Raw genomic sequence first — 25,848 nt, 5'->3', positions numbered from 1 at the left:
TAAACCATACACGTATTTAAATTGCGCATTCATGAGCAACTTACGTTGCAGTTCCATTTACCTTTTAACCAGATTAGTGAACAAAATTTGGACGTGCGACGATTATGTAATTAAAGGTTTAAAGTCAGATTTTTGCAGTGAAAATAAAGGATGCGACGATTACGCGGTGGCGACGATTATGCCGTGAAATACGGTACTTCTGTCTCCATTTTCAAACCAAAATTGAAACTTTGAGGGATGTCCAGTTAAACATCAACTGAACATTGTTTATGCGATGGAAGAACGTGAATGATTTAGACGCTGTTTAGGTAGACGATGTCTAAGGCTTAAAACAAGTCATCGTTTCTGCAATCGGCCCATTGTGTTTAAAACTCTGTAAATTCAAATTTCCAACAATAAAGTTGAATGAAACCTGTAGTTGTTTTATTGCATTCTCAAAACAGGAAGTTTCCATGCCCTACCCTGTATCTTTCAAAACCTGTACTTCAAAAATATGCTCAACATTCCTGATGTACATAGCTGATTATTCATAATGAAACAAAAACATTCCTTTTTTCATTTACAATTTGCTTTACACAGCACCATCACATATAACTTAAGGCGATGAAGGAACAGGAAAGGGCTAGAACTAAGAAGCGACCATGGCCTTAATTAGGGTACAGCTTCAGCGTTTGGCTGGTGTGAAAATGGGATACCACGGAAAATCATCTTCAGGGCTGCTAACAGTGGGGTTTGATCCCACTATCTCCTGAATGCAAGGTGACAGCCACATAACCCGAACTGCACAGCCAGATTGCTCGGTAAACAAAATCTTAAGTCATATCATATGTTAACAAGTTTCTTAATTTCATCTATAGTACATATGAGGTTCTCTATCCTAACTGTTCTGCAATTTCTTGTACCATACTTTCCTGTCAAATTAATTTCAAATATTTTCTTATAATGTTCATGAAAATAGTGTATTAATGAAAAATAACCTGCAATACTTATCATTTCACAAACACACATCAAACAAATGCAACAAAAAGCAGAAGGGCACATACCAAAGTCAGATCTGGTAAGGATGCACTGCATCGGATGCTCTGTGGTGTGGCGAGTTGTGGTAGCTCCTACTTCGTAGCATGTGGCACAAAGGTCATAATCATAGCAAATCAGGCACTTATATCGTCGGCCTCGGAAATTTCCTTTCAGACACGCATCACAGCTAACGCCTGAAATAAACAATACCTCCTTAATTCACATTTTCAAACAAACAAACAAAAAAAAAAAAAGTAGAATGTGAGATATGAGGGAGTATAAAAAAGTCTGGAATGTTTAACCATGTTTTAATGGCCTTTTCATAAATAATATCTCACACACACAAGTGCCTGACAACGATTTATAATCATTCCTATTGAAGGTGTGAATTTATGGTGATAGTTTGCCCTAATTTCTGTGCATAAAACCGGGATTTTGATAAATACTTTGTAAAAGAAAGAAAGCAATTTGGTACATACTTCGCACCCTGAAAATAAAATTGTAATAAACTCCTTCACTGTCTGCCCGAGTACGTATTCTGGCTTCCCACTACTGCTGCACGCTATCAGCCGGAACACGTTCTCTGGCTTGCACAGTTTTGCCTTAATTGCTTTAACTGTAGCCGTAAATGAAAGCACACACTATCTGTTGCACATCGTTGGAATCACGAATATATTCTCTTTGTCATAGCGCTGCTTTAAATATTTATCCTCCTTACACGACCCAACTAGAGACAAAGGAATGACACTAGCTGCTGTTTGCTAAATTCTGCCTCACTTTCAAGCGAATTGCACTGAAGGTGTACGGCAGCTTTATTAATAGCATGTACTTTATACCCGAGTTTTAAGAATGTCTCCGAATAAAGCTATTAAATTTTCAGTATTGAGTCATGTTACTGTACTGCAAAATGATAATGGTAATACCCCCTGGAAACTTCTAAAAAATTGTGATCGACAAAGACAAACTGCTTCTCAATGTGGTACTGGTGGTAAAAACAAAGGAGGTACTAGCTTACTTAAAGAAGGCTCGAACTGTTTAGTTGTAAGAAGATGGTGACGCTCAGTACCTTTCCATCTGGAGGACAAAAACAATTTGTTTGGTTATTGGGAGGGTTATTGAATGAGTTCTCAATGGACAGTTAACGATCTTTCGTAAGTTTTAACCAGTATAAAAGCAGGTTTAGTAATCAACCAGGAACTCTAATTAATACATCTATATTATAAGAAATCCTCCTGTCATCTAAGGAGAAAAAAAATTATTTCACAGTAGCACCCCTAGATACATCGAAGGCATTCGAGAATATAGGCCACAAACATCTCAGAATGGCTCTAGCTGAAGAGCCTATTCTTCCTAAAATGACATAATAATGAACTGACAGACAGCACTACTCAAGTAGAGATGTTGAAAGGGAAAAACAAACCAATCTCTCTATGAAGAGGAATCTTACAAGGTTCTCTGTTGTCAACAGTTTGCACAATCCATCAACAGTCTACATTTTCGATCGGTTTCTGGAAGAAAGTGTATGTGTGTAGTAAGATAAATCACTCTCACCACATTTACTACTTTTCACAGTTATAGGGTTTGCTGATGATGCTCTCATTATAGGGAGGAATAATAGTCCAAGGCCTTTACACTTCTTTCCTGTGTACAATGCACAGTCTGGAAAATCAGTTGGTAACTGGAGTATTTCTTAACACTTTTAATAATTTTCTTAGAATCCCTTGGAAAACACCTGGATATTGTATTTTTCTCAGCAGTTTGAAATGGGTAAGTTAAAGAGGGGCAGACTGCTGTATTAAGGACTGTAAATATCTGACCAGATTTAAGCCGTGGCAAGGATACCGATGATTCTATTTTATTGTGAAGGTTATTTATGACAAGATTTCAGTTAAATTATTTAAAAGTGTTAAGAAATACTCCAGTTACCAACAGATTTTCCAGATTGCATTGTACACAGGAAAGAAGTATTAAGGCCTTGGACTATTTAAAGCTGAATGGAAACTCAAACTACAGCACATAAATGCTTGCAACACAATCATTAGTACTGCAAATAATTACGTAATTGCAATTAGGAACACCGCGGTGGAGACTTTGGATTGCTTGAATACACTTGGCATCCTGAATCCTACTCCCATGTTAAATCAGAAAACCAACCTTCCAGATACAAGTAAAATACTCAGTGAACTGCGTTAAGGATAATTTGTTAAGTGTTGTAAATTACCTCAAAAGGGACTAGGAATAGAGCTGCATAAGGAATATACTCCTGTCATCGCAAGGTCTTACATGTAATGAATGGCACGAGCCAATGAACATGACAATATTTCCTCAGAAGTATATCCGGGAGATCTCAAGATGGCAGCTTCTGTCGCAGATCTGGAACATCTATAATAGATTTTTACAGGGGAAAGTAAGTTACCATCTTCAAAAGGTGGAAGTACTCGGATTAATGGTAGAGGCACGTGAAATAAGTAAGTTTTTAGAAAATTAAATTCTGGAACAGATTCGGCTTACAGAAGTCCAGAATCAATGTTTTGGTAATCACCACTTTACGAGGAACTATACGTCAATTTTAAAATCGTATCCGTAAACAAAGTACTTCATTTTAATGTCCTAATAACCAATGTATTGCACTATATTTTTCATTTTTTGTATTTCCTCCCAAGTGTTTAATGCTAAGATTGTACGTTGTGTTATTGATTATTCAAATTTTATTTTATTATTTTTGATGTAGTTAAACTTTGTAATTTTGGCAATCCAGAATGTCTGGAAAGTCATTTTCTCAATAAATATATAATTATGAAGTAATACCAAGAAACGGGGTCCTTTTTATTTCTGAAGGGGAGAAAACTCTAGTCAGAAGCGTACAACTACACCAAAAAGAAGACTATTTACTCATAAGGAAGGAAAAAAACAGCCCCCAGTTATCACGTGACTCAAGGCATCTACATCAGAAGTAGACCCACTCTTTGGGCACTTCCGTGTTCAACCTAAGCTTTTTTTTTTTCCCTTCTTCTTTAGGTCGCACCGACACAGATAGGTCTTATGGCGACTATGGGATGGGAAAGGCCTAGGAATGGGAAGGAAGTTGCCGTGGCCTTATTTAAGGTACAGCCCCAGCATTTGCCTGGTGTGAAAATGGGAAACCACGGAAAACCATCTTCAGGGCTGCCGACAGTGGGATTCGAACCCACTATCTCCCGATTACTGGATACTGCCCGCACTTAAGCAACTGCAGCTATCGAGCTCGGTCAACCTAAGCTTAAATCTAGAGAATCTGATAATGTGGAAGGCAGTAAAAAGATTTTACACAAGAATTGGTAGATCTAGACTGAATATGTATATGGGGTTTTTCAACTGAAATTGAAACAATCCTCTGATTCTGGAGAGCAACAGACAATTCGGCACCTTTATCAATATAATCTTGCTCGCCAGCATGCACTACAGAACACCTAATCTCAGCCAGTGTTTTTATTTATACATGAGAGTACCATATGCATGTTTACGTTTAAGTATTGTTGTAATGGCTGTGCATAGTATTTGTACAGGTTATGTTTTGATACAAAATTGATTGACAGTTTTTAAAATTTACTTCTAAATATCTATTTGGTAAGTACTGGCGTGATCACTTCTTAATTATATTACTAAACTATGCAGAAGTTTTTCCTTTATCAAAATGAATAACTATAGTACCTAGGGCAGAAGTGCCTGATTTGATGTGTTCCTAGTCTTACCTCGCAAGTTTCTATCTAGAATACAGACACACTTGATTTTACTACATAAATGCTCAAAGATAATGTAAACGAATTTCCATAATTAGGTGTTTCTTTGTGAGCTTTTTTCGTGGAGAGGGAGAGAGGAATTGCTGCACATTTAAGGTACGCACATCATAATCACAGTGCGACATCATGAAAGCACATCATCCCTTATGCAACTGAACAACATTCAATATTAACACCTGAAGAACGTGTTGATACCCAAACAATTGGGAATGCCAATTTATTTGAAAATAAGTTGGCAAGAACCTCGGGAAATCAAATGCCAATACCAGTCAGTTCTATCGTGGTGACAGGATGTATCCATCCATATTAGTCACTCATCCTGACGGACACTGCAAAATATTGTTTCAAAATCACACTGCTTAGGTATCTCAAACAGATATATCCGATTCAGTCACTAGTAAAAATCTCAATCCTAGCAACGACAAGCGTATATCAGATTATTCATCTCTAAAGTAAAAACTAGAAATGAGTGTTTGGAGGTAGAAAATGTGGGTAGGAACTTTGTAAGGCATGGAAAATAGAATTGGGGTTTAGAAATTTAGAATTTTTGAGAAGAAGAATTAGGAAGTCGAAAAGGATGTTGGGATTTTCAGAAATGTTGTTTAAATTGAAATTAGGGATGAAGTGCTGGTCAAGGTGAATAAAGCAATTTTCAGTAGTGTTTAAGAGGGGGCCTTTGTAAATGATAAGTATTTTCATGTCCTTTTCAATATTGGTGAAATTATGCTTGGAGTCTTGTATGTGTTGTCCTATGGCGGTGAATCTGTTGTATTTAATGGTGTTAATATGTTCTGAGTATCTGATATTGAAGTTGCGGCCAGTTTGTCCGATGAAGGAGGAGCTGCAGTTGTTACATTTGAATCTGTATACTCCAGATTTAGAAAAAGCATTAGAGTTGTGTAAAATATCGAAATTTCTATTGTTAGTTCTAAAAAATTTTCATGCTATGCTTTTAAAAAACATTAGTTATTTTATAAGCATCTTGAGTGAAAGTGAAAAATGCAGTTGGTTTTGTTATGTCTTTAGATAACGTGGTTTTAGGACGGTATTTGAATCTGTTGATGATACGGTTTATGAAGGAGTTGTTAAAGCCATTGAATTTAGCGATGTTACGGATGGTGTTATTTAAATCTTTTTTAGACATACGGGTGTTGAAGGCACGAAAAATTAAACTGTTATAAGTAGCGCGTTTATGTGCTTGAGGGTGCGAAGAATCTTGTCGTATTGTGGTTGCTGTTTGGGTTGGTTTTCTGAATGTTTTGTAAGATAAAAAAAGAAGGATGTCTAGTGATAGTTAAGTCTAGAAACTTAAGAGTTTGGTTGTGTTCTGATTCGAGGGTGAATTTAATGTTAAGAGTCCATGTTGTTGAGATGAAGAAGTGTAGAGGCTGCATTGGTTGATTCTTCATTTATAATTACTAATGTGTCATCGACATATCTGGCCCAAAAGAGGACGTTAGACAAATTATTATTATTATTATTATTATTATTATTATTATTATTATTATTATTAACTTTTGTGTTTTTCTAAGAAGCCAAGGTAAATTTCAGCAAGAATGCCTGAAGCTGGTGAGCCCATAGCCAAGCCATCTTGTTGATAAATGGTGTTATCAAAGGAAAAATAATTACTGTTGAGAGATAATTTTAAAATAGACACGAAGTCTTGAATTTCAAGTTTACTTAGGTTACTGAATTTGTTTAGGTTGTTGTTTATTATGGGGAATAATTTGGAAATTGGAATACTAGGGTACATGTTTACAATGCCAAAAGAATGGAGAGAAAAATTTGGTTGGATATCAAAGTTCTTTAATTTGTTGATTAGTTCAGAAGTGTTTTTGATAGATTTGTTGGATAAAAATAGTTTTTTTAGTAAAAATGTTTGCATGAATTTAGTATTGTATAGGGGACTGGGTCTGTAATTGATTATTGGACGGATGGGAATGTTAGTTTTGTGAATTTTTGGGAGGGCTTTGGCAGTGGGTAGGCCTGGGTTCATGTTTATTAATTTAGTTTTTCTTGATCTGTGAGGAGAAGTGTTTTTTAAAGTTTGTTTGAGTAGGCATTGGATTTTCATGGTTGGGTCTTTTTTACAATAGAAAAAGAAGTCACAGAAATTTTTTTTAGTTTTATCTAAGTAGATGGTTCATGTTTGTGGGTTACTGTAGTAACGTCCTAGTTCGTGAACCATGGGCAACAGCTGAGTGGCCTAGTAAGTGGTCCTGAGAGTCAGGATACCAGTTGCTATGGAAAGGGAGTGGGCATCTCGGACATATTCTGAGTCGTGGCCCTCCTTGTGCTCAGGCGGCTAGGACTATACAATTCACCGGTGGTCCATAACCCGTTAGAGGAGAGATCCTCACTTGGACTATGTGCAAGTAAGGCAGCATCCTACTTCATGAATTTACCGAGCTAGGAACACTTTAAGCAAGCCTCGGACCTATGGGAGTAATGGAGTCCCACTCCCATTTGACAGGCGAGGGACTCCTTGGAAACAACTTGGCAAACGAAAAGGAATTCGATGGGGAGCTATCAATATTAATGGGGCTTATGGAAGAAAGAAGGTAGAACTGGCTGAGTCAGCAAAGAGGATGCATCTGGATGTGCTAGGAGTAAGTGATATTCGGGTATGGGGAGATAATGAGGAAGAGATGGGAGATTATAAAGTATACTTGACGAGTGTTAGAAAGGGAAGGGCAGAATATGGGGTAGGGCTCTTTATCAGGAATACCATTGCACACAGAATAGTTTCTGTTAGGCATGTAAATGAGCGAATGATGATTTGTCATTGGGAGGAATTAGGACAAGAATTGTGTCCGTGTAATCACCATGTGAGGGTGCAGATGAGGATGAAGTTGACAAGTTTTATGAAGCATTGAGTGACATCGTGGTCAGGGTCAACAGCAAGGATAGAATAGTGCTAAAGGGCGATATCAATGCGAGAGTTGGGAATAGAACTGAAGGATACGAAAGGGTGATTGGTAAATGTGGAGAAGATATGGAAGCTAATGGGAATGGGAAGCGTTTGCTGGACTTCTGTGCTAGTATGGGTTTAGCTGTTACGAATACATTCTTCAAGCATAAGGCTATTCACCGCTACACATGGGAGGCTAGGGGTACCAGATCCATAATAGACTATATCTTAACAGACTTTGGCTTCAGGAAATCTGTTAGGAATGTACGAGTTTTTCGTGGATTTTTCGATGATACAGACCACTATCTGATCTGTAGTGAACTAAGTATCTCTAGGCATAGGGTAGAGAAAGTGAAATCTGTCTGCAAACGAATAAGGGTAGAAAATCTCCAGGACGAGGAAATTAAACATAAGTACATGGAAATGATTAGTGAGAAGTTTCGAACAGTAGACAGTAAGCAGGTTCAGGATATAGAAAGTGAAAGGGTGGCATACTGGGATGCTGTAGTAGAAACAGCAAGGGAATGCCTAGGAACAACTGTGTGTAAAGATGGGAAAAGGCGAACATCTTGGTGGAATGATGAAGTGAGAGCAGCTTGTAAACGTAAAAAGAAGGCTTATCAGAAATGGCTCCAAACAAGGGCCGAGGTAGACAGGGATGTGTACGTAGATGAAAGAAACAGAGCGAAACAAATAGTTGTTGAATCCAAAAAGAAGTCATGGGAAGATTTTGGTAATAACCTGGAAAGGCTAGGTCAAGCAGCAGGGAAACCTTTCTGGACAGTAATAAAGAATCTTAGGAAGGGAGGGAAAAAGGAAATGAATAGTGTTTTGAGTAATTCAGGTGAACTCATAATAGATCCCAGGGAATCACTGGAGAGAGGGAGGGAATATTTTGAACATCTTCTCAATGTAAAAGGAAATCATCCTGGTGGTGTTGTGAACAGCAAAGCTCATGGGGAGGAGGAAAATGATGTTGGTGAAATTATGCTTGAGGAAGTGGAAAGGATAGTAAATAAACTCCATTGTCATAAGGCAGCAGGAATAGATGAAATTAGACCTGAAATGGTGAAGTATAGTGGGAAGGCAGGGATGAAATGGCTTCATAGAGTAGTAAAATTAGCATGGAGTGTTGGTAAGGTACCTTCAGATTGGACAAAAGCAGTAATTGCACCTATCTATAAGCAAGGGAACAGGAAGGATTGCAACAACTATCGAGGTATCTCATTGATTAGTATACCAGGCAAAGTATTCACTGGCATCTTGGAAGGGAGGGTGCGATCAGTCGTCGAGAGGAAGTTGGATGAAACCCAGTGTGGTTTCAGACCACAGAGAGGCTGTCTGGATCAGATTTTCAGTATGCGCCAGGTAATTGAAAAATGCTACGAGAGGAATAGGCAGTTGTGTTTATGTTTCGTAGATCTAGAGAAAGCATATGACAGGGTACCGAGGGAAAAGATGTTCGCCATACTGGGGGACTATGGAATTAAAGGTAGATTATTAAAATCAATCAAAGGTATTTATGTTGATAATTGGGCTTCAGTGAGAATTGATGGTAGAATGAGTTCTTGGTTCAGGGTACTTACAGGGGTTAGACAAGGCTGTAATCTTTCACCTTTGCTGTTCGTAGTTTACATGGATCATCTGCTGAAAGGTATAAAATGGCGGGGAGGGATTCAGTTAGGTGGAAATGTTGGAAGCAGTCTGACTTATGCTGACGACTTGGTCTTAATGGCAGATTGTGCCGAAAGCCTGCAGTCTAATATCTTGGAACTTGAAAATAGGTGCAATGAGTATGGTATGAAAATTAGCCTCTCGAAGACTAAATTGATGTCAGTAGGTAAGAAATTCAACAGAATTGAATGTCAGATTGGTGATACAAAGCTAGAACAGGTCGATAATTTCAAATATTTAGGTTGTGTGTTCTCCCAGGATGGTAATATAGTAGTGAGATTGAATCAAGGTGTAGTAAAGCTAATGCAGTGAGCTCGCAGTTGCGATCAGCAGTATTCTGTAAGAAGGAAGTCGGCTCCCAGACGAAACTATCTTTACATCGGTCTGTGTTCAGACCAACTTTGGTTTATGGGAGCGAGAGCTGGGTGGACTCAGGATATCTTATTCATAAGTTACAAGTAACAGAAATGAAAGTAGCAAGAATGATTGCTGGTACAAACAGGTGGGAACAATGGCAGGAGGGTACTCGGAATGAGGAGATAAAGGCTAATTTAGGAATGAACTCGATGGATGAAGCTGTACGCATAAACCGGCTTCGGTGGTGGGGTCATGTGAGGCGAATGGAGGAGGATAGGTTACCTAGGAGAATAATGGACTCTGTTATGGAGGGTAAGAGAAGTAGAGGGAGACCAAGACGACGATGGTTAGACTCGGTTTCTAACGATTTAAAGATAAGAGGTATAGAACTAAATGAGGCCACAACACTAGTTGCAAATCGAGGATTGTGGCGACGTTTAGTAAATTCTCAGAGGCTTGCAGATTGAACGCTGAAAGGCATAACAGTCTCTAATGATAATGTATGTATGTATGTATGTATGTATGTATGTATGTATGTATGTATGTATGTATGTATGTATGTATGTATGTATGTATGTTACCTAAGTAGTCAGTTTTTTCCATTATGACAGTAGTGTTGCCTTTATCAGATTTGGTGATGATGACATGGAATGGACAAAGGGACAAAAATTTGCAATAATTCCACTGATACAGGAAAAAGGATGGCATGTTGTCATGCGGTGTCATAGGCGTTTTCTAAATTGCAGGAAATGGCTACTAAACACTGTTTTTGGAGAAATGTGTCCAGGACAGAACTCTCCAGGTGTACCAAGTATCAGTGGTGGAGCACGCAGCTCGAAAACCACATCGGTACTCGGACAAAAGTCCCCTTTTCTCCAAACACCCCACAAGCCAGCAATTTACCATCCTCTCAAATAGTTTACAGACAATAAGACAAATATATCTTTAACTTCCTGCATACTTGGGATTTTTGACAGGCTTGAGGAGCCTCACCACTGTGACGGAAACTAACCCTCTGTCCAGATTCGGGTGAGGCTATCTTTGCTGAGAAGTTTCAACATCTGGTTATGGACATTATCTGGTCCGGGAGCCGTATCCTTTCAAAGCGCTAAGGCGTTGCGGAGTTCCCACTTCATAAGGGCACGTTAAAATCTTCTAAAGCTTGACTGGCAAAACTCAAGATGATGGCATTCTGCCTCCTGCTTCAGAGCCAAGAAATCACGATGGTAATTGCTTGAACCAGACACATCTGCAAAAGGACTTTCAAGATGATTAGCAACCGAGGGTGGATCAGCGACAATACTGCCAACAATGGAAATTGTCGGTAAAAAGGAGGGTCCTTGTACTCCCGACATGTGTCGAAGTTCAGGCTGTTAGGGTTCAATGTTCCCTCATATTGTGTATTCTTTGATAGCAGCTTTTACTCTGTGATAATCTATGAACTCTTTGATCAGCTGTGTTCCACTTATTGTGCGTCAGTCATAAAATGTACCAGTTGGATGCCAGTTGTGCAAGAAGTTAAGATGCAGTAAGCTGAGTACTAGCAGAGTGAATGTGTACAGAGATGTAGTAGCCTATGGCTTGAGATGTTGAATAAACCAGTCTTTTAACTAACAAGAGGTATCGTGATTATGTTACTCCTCGCATAGCCCGATAGTTTTTAAAGATAAAAACTTCATTAGTTCGCCTACAAGGTTATGCGCCCAGATCACTAGTCTGCCCCATATGATCCAGATCGCCAGTCTGCTACTGAAATATCCAGAGCGTTCCAGAAGTATCCAGAAGATCGACACAGCTACAAGGTACAGAAAGTTCCAGTGAGTTGTTTTCTAGGTGTGCTTGCATAAATAGTGAAGGCTCACCAGAGACAGTGGCGATTAACGAAATGTTTCACATTCAGCAGTTTTCGGGTGCAGATTTTGGGAATGGGTCGCTTAGAATGAAGAGTGTATTATGTCAAGCTCAAGTGTTAGAAGCTTATCGAAATTCCTGATTTTGTTACGAAAACAGAAAATGCCGGTAAGGAAGCAAAAGCCCAGGCGTTACTCATTGCTGGTGTAAGCAAAACTTAATGTTCAAGAGTTTAGAAGATAATTTTAAAGGTAAAGGGGCAAGAAGTAGTTTATATTTGAGGAGACTGTTGAATGAACTACATATGATGGTTGTAGTTCATTAGCAGAACATATTATGAAATTGGAGGACTATTTCTCACAACTGAAGGATGCTGATAGTGAGCTATCTGAGGATGACAAATTGTCTGTTAGTTTCAATGCCTCGTAGATATAATTCAGCGGTGACAGTTCTTGAAACTTTGAGACTTTGTGAAAAATCATCTGTTAGAAGAAAAACAGAAGAAATTTCAAAATTCTGTTACCAGAAGTGATAAAATTTTTCTCTGCTTTCGATGTGGTAAACCAGGTCATAAACAATATCAGTGTAAAGAACATTCCAATTCTTCACCTAAAAGCTTCTACAGAGGAAGAGGAAAGTTCACTCCAGACAGAGGAGGAGGACCTTCAAGGTCAAGAGGACATGGTCGAACACATTTTCGTAGGCCAGTTTCCACAGCTCGTGGAAATACTTCTTGGAAAATGGACAGCAGGGGAAATAATTTCAACACTGAAGAAGATGGCAAATTGTCATTTTATGCAGAGGATGAAAATGAAGTTCAAAGTGAAAGTGAGTCAGGGCAAAATTTAAATTCATGTAACTCTGATAACATTGTGTGTAATGTAGAGGAAAATAAGGAAGGTAATACTGAGAGTGATCTTGTTTGGGGTGTGGAATCAGGTTGTTCTGATCATTTTGTGTCTGAATTAGATGTTTTTGATACCTATGTGAAATTAAGACTTCCAAAGAAGATAGCAAAAACCGGCATAAACATTGAGGCAATTGGAATAGAGAATATTAATACTAATATGTATGCTAATTGAACAATTGTTCCTTATACTGTTAAAAATGTAATTATGTACCGGAACTCAGAAAAAATCTATTGTCAGTATCAAAGTTGGAGCGGGTTGGCTGCAAAATGATATTTCATAGGAGTGTCAAAGCTTTCTTGAATAAGAAATTAATACTTTCACGACAGAAAGATGGTTCACTGTACACAGTTAAGATGCAAGTTGAAAAGTCTAATGCTAGCTATGGTAATTCTTTGAAGAATTGTAAACCTACGAAGAATTAGAGTTATGGCATAGAAGGTTAGGTCACTTGAATTAGAAAATTTTAATTGTGAGAATTGCATTCTTGAAAGGATGACTAGACAACCATTTAGTGGTAAAAGAGAAAAGTCAAGTAAGCTCTTAGACCTTGTTCATACTCATGTGTGTGGTCCAATTAAACCTTTAATGGGATGGATATGAATATTTTGCAACATTTACTGATGATTTTACACATTTTTCTATTGAGAAATATGGATGAGGTATATGACAAGTTTGTTGAATATTATAATTATGCAAAAAATCATTTCTCTAAAAACCAGTTAAAACTTAGAGCAGACAATGGTGGTGAATATATTAGTAATAATATGAAATGAATAGAACCTTCGTAGAAAAGGCTAGAACTTCACTGATTGAATCAGAGAGTTTTAGGTAGTATTGCTTTTAAGCATGTGCCTAAAGAGTTCAGGAGAAAACTGGAACCAAAAAGTGAAAAGCTAGTTATGATAGGCTATGCTCCGGCAGGAAGTTGGAGGTTATGGGCTGCTAAAAAGAGAAAGATTGTTTTAGGTCACAAGGTATTTTTGACGAACATAAATTAGGGAACAAGAATGTAGTAACTGTATCAGTCCAGTCTCAACTTCAAAATGTTAATGTTCATTTAGTTAAAGTCAGTATTGAGAAGGTAGTTGAAGGTAATGGAGGTAGTTCAGATCAAATTGAAGAAGGAAAAAGAATTAGGAGGAAACCAACATGGCATGATGATGTCACAGATGTGGATAAGGTGGTTGAAGAAGCAGAAGAGATGCTATTTGCATTATTTGTTCAGTCAGAGGTTGATGTCTCATTAAGTTACAGTGATGTCAAGTTTTGTAGCGAGAGATTATAATGGGAAAGAGCTATTGAGGAAGAGCTACAATCACTTGAAGAAAATGAAGTAAAGAAACCAAATGATGAAATGGTCACAGGTACTAAGTGGGTATCTACTAAGAAAGAAGTAGGCAGTTCAATGGTGTACAAAGCAAGATTAGTTGCACATGATTTTTTACAGAGTAACATTAAAGAGAATACTTATTCACCTGTTGCAAAATTAGAAACTTCAAGAATACTGATATTGGTTTCAGTTCAAAATAATTTGGAAATTCATCAAATAGATGTAAAAAGTGCTCTCTTGTATGGAGAGATCAAAGAAAATGTCCTTTTGAAACCCCCACCAGGTGTGGAAGTTCAGTCCGGTTCTGTACTCGAAAAAGTCACTAACTTAGATGGACTCTGCAAATCACCCAAATATTGGTATGAAAATATTTAGGGAGAAAATGGAAGAGTATGGGTTTTGTAGGTGAGAGAATGATTATTGTTTGTACATCCAAGATAAATTGTGTATGTTGATTAATGTGGACGATTTGTTGATTTTTTGAAATGATTTGGCAGAAATTAACAAACTGAAAAACTTCTTAAGCCTGAATTTTAAGATGAAGGATCTAGCATCCAATAAACTTAAATACCTAGGTATGTGCATTGACAAAGTAAAAAACTGTCTGTACATTGATCAAACAAACTATTTGATGAGTGTCTTGCACAGATTTAAAATGTCTTGAGTGTAGATCAGTAAGAACACCCATGGACAATAATTTTAGAATCAGTAATGATTGTGCAATTACTCCTGATAAGGAAAAATTTGTAGATCATTCACTGATGTATGCAACAAATGGTTGAAGACCTGACTTAGCTTTTGCAATGTCCTATCTAAGTAGATTTCAAAACAAGCCATCTGATGAGCTATGGTTAGCATTAAAAAAGAGTACTTAGATATGTAAAATGAACTTTGGACATGAAACTGAAGTACTGTAAATCAAACAACTGTGATGTGTTAACTGGTTATGCAAATGCAGACTTTGCTAGAGACTTTGACAGTAAGTCAACTTCAGGATGTGTATTTAAGGTACTTAATAACACGGTACTTTGGAAATGTAAGAAGCAAAGTGTTGTGACGTTAAGCACTGCAGAAGCAGAATTAATCTCATTATGTCAAGCTACTGAAAAGGCAATGTTCTTGAATAAAGTTTTGGCAGACTTAATTACTGATACAGGGAGTATAACCATATTTGAAGATAATCCGAGTACAATAGAAGTTGTGAATAATCCGGATCAGAAGCGAATAAAGCACATAGACATTAAGTATAACTTTGTAAAACATCAAGTGGAAAAGAAGCATGTGAATGTAGAATATATTGAAACGGACAAGCAACTAGCTGATATGTTAACTAAGCCTGTAAACTATATAATTCTTGGCAACTGTATGAAAATTGTTAAAATGTTGAGATGTTGAGATGTTCAGGTTATGTAAAAATGTAAATATGAGTTTAACACTGAGGGGGAAATGTTAGGGTTCAATGTTCAGTAATTTTGTGTATTCTTTGACAGCAGCTTTTTCTCTGCGATTATCTATGGACTCTTCGGAGGTGATCAGCTGCGTCCCACTTATTGTGTGTCATAGGATGTACCAGTTGAAATGTGTAGCAGTTGGATGGCAGTTGTACAAGATGTTAAGATGTAAGCCAAGTACTAGTAGAGTGAATGTGTACATAGATGTAGTATGGCTTGTGATGTCGAATAAAACAGTGTTGTAACTAACAAGTGGTATCGTGGTTATGTTACTCCTCGTATAGCCCCGTAGTTCGCCTACACAGACCACACTTGAGATGACTGTATGTGACATCATAGACATCTTTCCCATGAAACTTTCTTATTCAGCCGAATAACAACTCGCGCCTTAGTGTATGGAGGACATGATTCCCCTTTTGCATGAGCAGTGGGGGAGCGCATGGTTAAGGCGTCCCTCTTCTCTGCTTTCTTATCTTGTTCAGACAGGCTCGGAAGTGGACTCCCACCCCCGGTCGACGATGCAGCCTCCGCTGGCTTGGGTGTGGCATTTGCCGACCTCTTGAGGGGAGTCTGGGGAAACAGAGACCATTCATGGCCACGATCTCCTGGATCTTCTTCTGATTGAGACCAGACAGTTTGGTTCTTGAGGAGAATGAAGACCGGGGCAGTCAGTGCATCAATAAGAGGATGTGCACTCCTCTGCACCATGAGCTCTTCCACATGTACCACACACAGACTTATTGAAAATAAGATACCATATGCAGTGTTGCCAACTTATATTTTCAAGATCCGCTAAATACTACTAAAAATCCACCAAAATTCCGCCAAGAAATCCGATCTTAAATAATGGGTTATAATAATAATAATAATAATAATAATAATAATAATAATCTGAGGAAAATTCTCGGCCCCCGAAAAACAGAAGGTGGATATAGACTCAGGTCTCCGCACCATGAGCTCTTCTACATGTACCACACAAAGACTTATTGAAAATAAGATACCATATGCAGTGTTGCCAACTTATATTTTCAAGATCCTCTAAATACTACTAAAAATCCGCTAAAATTCTGCCAAGAAATCCAATCTTAAATAATGGACTATAATAATAATAATCTGAGGAAAATTCTCGGCCCCCAAAAAACAGAAGATGGATATAGACTGAGGTCACGCAAAGTGACAGAAGAGCTTTCCAACACTGCAGCAGACATCCGCAAAAGACGTCTGAAATTTTATGGGCACGTCCGCAGACTGTCGGCAAGTAGACTGACACACAAGATCCTCACCTACATAGAGCATCTAAAAAATACTCCATGGGTACTAGAAGTGAAGAGGGATCTAGAAAAAGCCCAGATGAACTCAAATGACAGCGCAGACAGAAACTTCTTTAGGAAAAAAATTAACGGATGGAAAGTGCAACTAGAGAACGAAGTGAAAAAGAAGACTGGAGCAAAGTGGACAGAAGAACGAAAAAGGATCCACAGAGAAAGGATGAGAGCTGTTTGGCAACTCAGAAAACAGAATCGTTAGAGCTTTGCGTGATCCATTGGGTCCATACGCAAATAATAATAATAATAATAATAATAATAATAATAATAATAATAATAATAAATGTCTGTACTCACCTGATCTGTGAGTTCCACTGGAATTAACCCCCTGCCTGCGAGCCGGCGAGCTAAAACTTGTAAGCGTTTTACTGCCGGGTGCAAACTAGGTGAATCTCCTACCTCAAGGGCAACATCCTACATCAATACGTCACGCCTCTACATTTTTGCGGCTGGGTGGCACTCTGCTTATCGCTGACTCAGCCGACCCAGGGACAAACAAATAGGCAGACGCCTAGTTGGCTGTCGCCTTCTCTCCACCATGTACACCTGTATCATCAAAGGCGTGGACACATCCTTCTCGGATTGGTTCATTTGCAATGAAGTTGATGGACACGGACACTCGATTTGGGAAGTTGCACGGCTTCAGGACAGATCTTCTGGTCAAACTTCACCGGACGTCCTCGCCTTCTTTCGGGAACAAGCTCAAGTGGACAAATCCGTAGCCCATGGCGCCATAATCTCCAGTCAACGGCACGAGGTGGTTCCTACTCCCGAGAGTATCTTACATGACCTGTGCTACGTTCCTGACCCCCCTCTCATCTCGCCAAACGACGTCCCCACCACCCCCCACCTCCATTACGTCTACTAGTACCACTCCCACCTTCACCACTTCTGCCTCCACTCCCTTGACTACTTCGCCCGTCATTACCACGACTCGCCACTCTTCTCTTATCATGTCTACTTCCACCATCTCCCTACCTGTCTCTCTCCCGAGTCCCTTGCAGCCCCCCCGGCAACCACTCGTCTGCCACCTCTGCGGCTCAGCCCGCTCACCGAGGACACACCCAATGAAGCAACATGACAACTCCAATCGTCTCTGAACTGCGTCATCCGTGGCATAGACCCTGCCATCCCAGAACAGGATATATTGAATGAACTTCAACTGGCTGGTGTCCTGGCCCGTCGAGCATTCCGTATCTTCAACGATCAAGGCCCAACATTCACGGTCCGTCTTCAACTCTCGTCTAACGCCGACGTTGACCAGCTGATCACCTCTGGCGTCCGTCTACACAGAAGAACTTATAGAGTGGAACATTCCTGCTCCCCACCCCGTCATGTCTGTTCTTCTTCTACCACCCCTTCTTACAGCCCCCCACCCTACTATTGCCGCCCCTTAACGTACCCGCTCCACAACCCATTCTTTTTTCTACCGCCCCTCCCAATAATGGCTCTTCTTCGTTTACTCACTACTTCCATCACCAACATGACCGCAACCCTGCACTACCTTCTATCACAACACTATCCTCCTCCTTCCTACCACACCCGCTCATTACTCCAGCTCAATATATGTAATGTAATGTAATGTAATTCTGTAACTCTATGTAACATTGTCTTTTTTCTGAATACGCGCCCGAGATATGTTGCTACAAATAAATTTTTCGTCTCCTTTCCCTCTGGTGTTCGCGGGAGTTTGCTTGTGCAGGGTGCTTTGTGGGTCTCGCCTGGGTCCGACTTGTTGTCCCAGTCTCCTTGCGCCAGTTCACTAACGATCTCCTTTCTATGCTATGTACGACATATACCCCCTACATTTTATCTTCTTTACTGATTCTTTCCTTCCTATGGCCGAAGAGCTCCTTCGCTGACCTGATGGCCCGCCCCTCCTCGTATGAGGAGAGGGAATGAAATAACTTGTTTTTGCTTTGCTTCAAGGGCCACACACAGGACAGGCCATTTCATTGAATGGTCTTCCTTCATAGCATAAATATAAATGTTACTCTCTCACAGTTTCATTATCTGTCATCATTCGTCAACTAAGAGAAAGGTACCCTTTCCTCATGCGTTACAAATTTATGATACCACTATCTCATAACATTAAATCCAAATAACATGTTTTCCTCATGTGATTGCCAGAAATACGGAATAGCTCAAAGACAGACTGAAGTACAAATTTTTTTAAAAGTAAAATGGATAAAACGCTAAATTCCGCTATAATAAATCTAGAATTCCGCCAAAAAATCCGCTGTCCACTAAATGGTATATTTCTCCGCCGACAGTCTTCTAATTCCACCTAATTTAGCGGAAAATCTGCTAAGTTGGCAACACTCACCATATGCATTGGCACCAATAGCAGCACATGGGAGTCGGGATTTACGGCCTTACATTGCAATGATAGGTTGTTCAGAAAATTAATAGCAAATTCCAGCACACCGAGACAAACTCATGTTGGCAGACGCTATGACCAAACTATACAAGAAATAAGGAAGAAAGTTGGAGACAAAAACATACAAAATTCAGTGGATGAAACATTAGGATCTGTAGAATATTACATTTTATAGCAAATGTTGTGGTTGGAATTTTGGAAGCAGGAACCCCTGGAGAATGCTTCTTGCTACACTGTGAAGAGCTGGACAAAGCTGACCACTCAATCTGCCGAGTTCTTGACCAGTCATTAAGAACATTGTGACCAGGCAGCATTTGGAACAATAAAGAGCTGCTGTTTATAACAGCCATAGCACCCTACATGATAAAGGTGGATGGTTGTTTAAATGCACTCTATAAAAAAAGGTGCACGTGACATATTCACCACGTGTATTACACCAAACAACAGAGAGGATACAGGCTAATTTTCCTGCAGCTGACAGACTGACTATCCTTTCCAAGAAAGCTCCCTTTCAAGTTCAACCATGCAAAATAAAAGCACCAGTCATTTCAGTACCATTTTCACCTGTATTAAACAGATGGGAATGTGGATTGACACCTGCTATTATTGACAGAGCTCTGATGATGACAACACTGCTTCTGCTCCAATCAAATGGAGAAACTGTGGGTGCACTTTCCTAACTAAGTATATACAGTAATGCACCCACATATTTTTAAAAAAATTGGATAGTTCTTAAAAAATTGCAAGTGGAACTAATGAATCAACTGCAAGATGTGGGTAGAGTTGTCAATGATTTGGACAGTATTGGCCGGTTTCACCAAGCTTTGTCATAATGTGCTTGACGGCTGTCAAAACTGACGATCCGTTTCTTTTTGACGCTTCGTCAAAACCTTTTACATTTCATCATCACTAGTGAGCTGGAATAGACGCTCCGTTTATTTTGACACGAACTCGCATTTCAAAACGATTTTATATCGCGATATATCGAGTTTTATCGTACGTTCGGATTGCCATTTCTCGATTAATAATTGAAGTACTGAGCCGTGGTTGAAAATAGACTTGTTTTGTAATTTAATTTTCAGTTGTAAGAGTGGTCTCAAAAATGGAAGATAATAATAATATTTCGTCAAAGAAGAGAGGATCCAAATTCTCTGAAGACGAGAAGAGTTTGTTCGTGAGTCTTGTTGCCGAAAGGAAAGAGACAATCGAAAACAAGAAAACCGATGGCATAACGTTACATGATAAAGAGAAAGCGTGGATAGAACTAGCAAATTGTTTTAATTCTCATGAATTTGTTTATAAGAGGTCAGTGAAACAACTGAAAATGTTTTATGACAACTTCAAAAGAAGGGCTAAGCAAAAAAGATGCCAGGATAAGGTGAATATGTTTAAAACTGGAGGTGGAGTTGCTGTAACCCCTTCATTAGATCAAACATCATCACAACTCCTAGAAATAATCAGGGACCAAGTAGAGCCTCTTCCCAACAACTTGGAAAGCGACTCTGCATACATAGGCCTAACCGCATCCAGTAGCAACACTATTGAACCATGCAATGTACTGGTGACGTTTGAAGAAGAACCTAGTACAGAGATCCTTATTCCTACCAGTGAAGAAACGGTCCCGAATACAATCCATGACCTTCCACCATCAACTAGCGGTAGCAAGATATCGTGGGCATCAAGAAACCGGCCTTCTTTTAAGAAGACAAAGAAATCAGAAGCATTGAAAGCTCGTGAAAAAATTATTGAATTGTCAGAAGCAAGAAGGGATCTCTGCAAGCAAGAATTAGACATGCTGCAATTAAGGCATAACGAAGAACTGGCCTTAATACACATGAAAAAAGAAACCGAAAAAATTAAGCAAGAAAATGAAAAACTGAGAAGTGCAGTGCTAGAGGCAAAACTTTCCTTTTATTTGAAGAAACAATAGACTAAATTTAATAATAATAATAATAATAATAATAATAATAACAATAATAATAATAATAATAACGTAATAATGATCTACGAATGTGTTAACGTATAAACTTAAGTAACATTATTAACCGCCTTGATTTCGTGGATTTAAGAATGGCGTAAGAAGAAAACGTGTTAGCCGATATCCATTATCCCCTAGGAGATGTCCGTCTTGGATTCTTCCCGTCTCAAATTTCATTCTTATTTCAGAATTATCAAAAATAAAACTGTCATGAACCGATCCAGGCCATCTAGCAACAATATTCCTTATTAGTAAATTAGCATCACAAATAGTCTGTACATTAATTGAGAAATAGGACTTTCTGTTGCGGAAAACTTCTGCTTTATGTCCACCAGGAGACAGTATAGGTATATGTGTGCAGTCGATGGCACCTATTACTCCAGGGAAGTTGCTTATCATATAAAAATCGCGAATAACTGAACGAGCCTCGTCACCTTCAGGAAAATTCACATACAGGGGTCTCAAGGAACCAATTGCTTCGGAAACTTTTCTAATATAGCGACAAATTGTTGATTTAGATACACTGTTCACATCTGCTAGTACCAATTGAAAAGAACCAGTAGCATAAAAACGTAAAGTTAAAAGTAGTTGTTGTTGTATCGGTGTTAACGGACGGTTTCTATTAGTAGGATATTCCAGTCTATTTTCAATTTGCTCTAAAAGTTTCAGTACTACTCTCTTGGAAAGTCTGTACCTAGTTACAAAATTGAAGTCATCCATTGAGAAGAAATGATCATTACGGTCAGAAATTGCACGTTCAGGTCCCAGATTTTCCAATTATTCTATATACAGTAATTCAGCATCAAAGTTGTCTCCCACATTCATGATCTTCTAAATAACGTTCTGTGAAATGCTTTAACACTTCCTGTAAAATGTCGGAACGCTTAAAACCCTTTAAAAGAGATCTATAATTTCCAGCTACTATTGAACACTGCAATGTTTACAACACGGACACACCATTTTAAACGAATCGTCATATTTGAAGGTCGAAAATCGGCGCGTCAAAATTGATGGTGCATTTGACGATCGTCAAAGTAAACAGACATTGAAGAAACGAAAAAATGGACGATAAACGAATCGTCAAAGTTAAACAGTCGTCAAATTCATAAACGAAGCTTGGTGAAACCGGCCATGTGAGTGGTGGTAAAGTGGGTGAAGCAAATACACTGAAAATGAAGGTGTTAGAGAAGAACTGTGGTTACAAAATAATGTGGTAAATGGCAAAGCTTTTGTCAGGTGAAAATTTTTCTCTTGCTGAGTTAAATCCAGGAGACATTACATGTCTTGAGTATGCTCCAGTAGTTTTTGCTGAAGTGCAGAGAAGTTTCTCCATGTATAAGCCTGTACTTGTTCACAACAGACAATCATTTTCCTTAGAGAATCTCCAACTTTTCACTGTACAGTGTAATTCACAGATGTTGTAAAATATACGAAACACTTCAGTTCGCATTATTCTCAAGTACTGTTACTTAAGTTACATACATTCATTAAGAATAATTTATTTTACAGTATATTTTAAAAACAAATTAACAATAATAACCTCATTAAATACTGCTCTATTCATGAATAAAATAAGTGTTCTACAATAAACTCGAAAGTATATTGTCTTTTTCAGAAATCACTTAAAAATTTTTGTACTATATTTAGGTCATAACTGCAAGTTTTATTTTGCATACATTATGAAATTTAAGTCAAACGCCCTCCCTACTCACAACCATTATGAAGAGATCTGTAATCTTTATTTACAATCTCCTTAATGTGATTATCACAATTACAATCCGTCCTTATATTAACATCCACGTACATGCAGTGATCCCCATAGTAATTAAAACTGAGGACTTTTCCTCTTGCAGAAACTTACAATCCGACTTTTTATCCCATTTACCATAATACTATTGTCTACAGTTAATTCACACTGATGAAATATTTTTGTAGATGCTCAAGAACTACCATGTCAAGCAAGTAATTAATATATTATCATGGTCATGTAACAAATTTAAAATACATATACGCCATTTTACTTGATAAAGCCAAAATATATATATATTGGGAGCAAAGGATTAAAAAAAACTTCATGACATGCCAGCACAAGAGACTATTCTGCAAAGCATGTTGACCTATTAAAACAACTGCCACATCCCTACAAGAACTAAAATACTTTAGAATTAGGTATTCTTATTAAGAAGAAAACAAGACTGGCAGTCACAAATGCCATAATGGTGAAATTTCTTTACCCCTTAGATACCGGCAGAACGTCTACTAGATCCAATATATTTGCCTGTTTGAGAATAACACAGGGAAATATCACCATCAGTATCTACAGGGTAAGTCACATTAAATATTGACACATTCACAAAAAATGCAATCATGAGGCAAAAAATTAATATTTTCAAGTAGAGTATTTTGTGTACTATTGCATGTCTGAGCAGAAAATGGAAACTCACCAGAGTAAATAATGACCATGATTGGACATTAAGAATACTCATTGTTGACTTACAATCTTTCAGAGATACTCAAGTTAACACATGTAAATAAAAACTTGTTCAACACTTACAATAGCACTCTAAAAAATATGACCATAGAGGAAATGGTGGTGGTGATAGTTTTAAGAGGAAATACAACAAGGCAACAATCCTCTATAAACCACTACTAAGATAAAAAATGGAAGGGATAAAACACTTTTAAAAATGAAGGAAAAAGAAAAAGGAAGGGGAAAAAAAAACAAGGGCCGTTTATGGTGTGAAAATAAAAGATTCCCATGGCCTTTCAAACCCAGTATCTTTGAGTTGGAAAACAAGAGTTGGGCCAAGGGAAGTCGTATACGATAGATGAAATTGAGGAGCCTGGCACAAGTGAGTGAAATCAATGCCAGAAGCGCTCTTAGGCCCCGAGGTTGCCAACCAACGCTCAGAAGTTAAGAGTCCCTGGGGGCCTTTTTAGTCACCTTTTACGATAGGCACAGGGGGTTTAGAGTAGAGGAAATGCACAGGCATCATAGACAAGCAAACTCCTCTAGCAAGCGACCTGGCAACAGCTTGCTGCCAAAATACTGTTTTTCCGGTTCAGGGAGTAGTAAAGCATAGTAACATAAGCAAATTACGAAATTTTCCACGGAAGTGGACAAAAATAGAACATCACAGTTGAAGGAAAAAAATGCATTCGACGTCAATATCTGCCAAGATAACAGAAATAATTTTGTTTCTTTTAATAGGAACATCTAGCATTACAGATGAAGGCATTCCAAATTCGCGGGTGTGATTTATTTCAAAATCCAACAAGTACATCTCTAGAAAATAGTGTCGTCAAACTTGTGTCGTTCACTAGTCATAGGCTGCCCTATTAAAATAAAAGCTGTCGCTTATTAGCCACTGCTACTACTCCCTTTTTCCTATACCTGTTACATCTAGTAATATTAAAGGTTTCAAGCATAGGCACAGCAGAGCGAGAACCCAGCTCTCGGATAGCGTACCTTGGCCGCCTTGTTAGTGATCGATTCGTTCACGAAAAGTATTCGTCAGATTTTGAAAAGAATTACCTTTCTAAAATGACAAAATCCATATCTCCAAAGCTAGGTGTGTAAAACAGTGTAGAATCCTTTTTAAAAGAAGTACCGATATCTCAGGACATAATGACAACCTGGAAGCTTTATTATAAGCCCCATGGTAAAATTACTGACAGAGGTAACAAATTTCCAATATCTTTAACAGTTAACCAGTTCCTGAGGAGAACATTCATAGTCAACTCAATCTGTATAATAATGCATGTACTGAACTGTTGAAAATAATTTCAATGGATGATAATGGAACATACATATCTTTCAAGAAACGTATCTTAACTCTGTGAGTGCCAAGTGTTATACTACCCTCAACGCTGCAGGCTTTTAAAAAGCCTTGAAAACATATTTCTGAACATTCACAAAATACTTCAAAACCAAAGACCATTTTACTCAGATAACCCTGTGTTATATTCCTAGATAAAAATTAAGTAGTTACCTTCCACATACAGTGAGATACAACTGATGGATTTTTTTCAAGTCAACAAATTGTTCTTTCAGAATCTCATGTTCTGCACTAAAGGTACAGTCACACATTTAAACATTGTATAATATACAAAACATGAACAATTTCATAGTGATTTCAAATCGGTTTATTTCACTCCATTTATTCTGAACACACAGAGGTTTGGTCAAAAGATGCACACTGGCCACAATTGGATGGAGTTATGCACAAACAGACTAAGCGCCATTTCACCAAAATTGAGATTTTAGCACTTGTTGAGGAAAGCTTGAACTACTTATAATAAATTCCCCACTGCATTACAAGAAGTCATTAGTTGTCAGTTAACTGAAAACCTAAGCAACATAGCAGGAATCAAACTGTAAATTGCATCTGTAAACTATGCACGTTCCAGTTTGCATCATTAGACCAAGTGCCACAATCCTCACATTGAGTCACGGATAACAGCGAGGGAGCCCGCGTTTTCAATAGTGCTAAGTTATTGACGTGGTGATACATTGAGCGGTTTATCAAGTGTTAACTTCAGCGAAGTATCAAGTACTTCCGAATGTAAGAAGAAGGACAATGCTACTAACGAACCTTGCTAAAAAGGTTACGTAGGAGAATCGTTCTCTAGACGAACTTTCTAAGGTTAGTACCAAGATGAGATTGTTGCACGGTATCTAACACGGTAGTCTGGATGAAAGCAATATTTCTCTATTGATATATTTATTTGAAGATGATGCCAAGGTTTCACTGTAACAAACTTTTAACATGTTATGCTAAATAGAACGTGCCAAATCAGTGAATTCCAGATCAGAATAATATAAACAGTGACGGCAGATATTGAGCGTGCCCTCAAATTTCATGAGCGTTTATACACTGCAGA

General features: G+C 38.3%; 1 protein-coding gene across 5 annotated transcripts in view; it reads right to left on the bottom strand.

Moving 5' to 3' along the window:
* Positions 1-25,848, bottom strand: part of LOC136857039 (E3 ubiquitin-protein ligase KCMF1) — a 320,855-nt gene that overhangs the window by 234,903 nt on the left and 60,104 nt on the right. For all 5 annotated transcript variants that reach the window (XM_067135395.2, XM_067135392.2, XM_067135393.2 and 2 more), the window contains exon 2: positions 1,044-1,211. In XM_067135395.2, the coding sequence (XP_066991496.1) occupies positions 1,044-1,211 (168 nt within the window). The remainder of the gene's footprint in view (positions 1-1,043; positions 1,212-25,848) is intronic.

This window comes from Anabrus simplex, chromosome 1 (assembly GCF_040414725.1).
Source record: "Anabrus simplex isolate iqAnaSimp1 chromosome 1, ASM4041472v1, whole genome shotgun sequence".
Classification (NCBI taxonomy): domain Eukaryota; kingdom Metazoa; phylum Arthropoda; class Insecta; order Orthoptera; family Tettigoniidae; genus Anabrus; species Anabrus simplex.
This window is presented reverse-complemented; position numbering and strand designations above follow the sequence as displayed.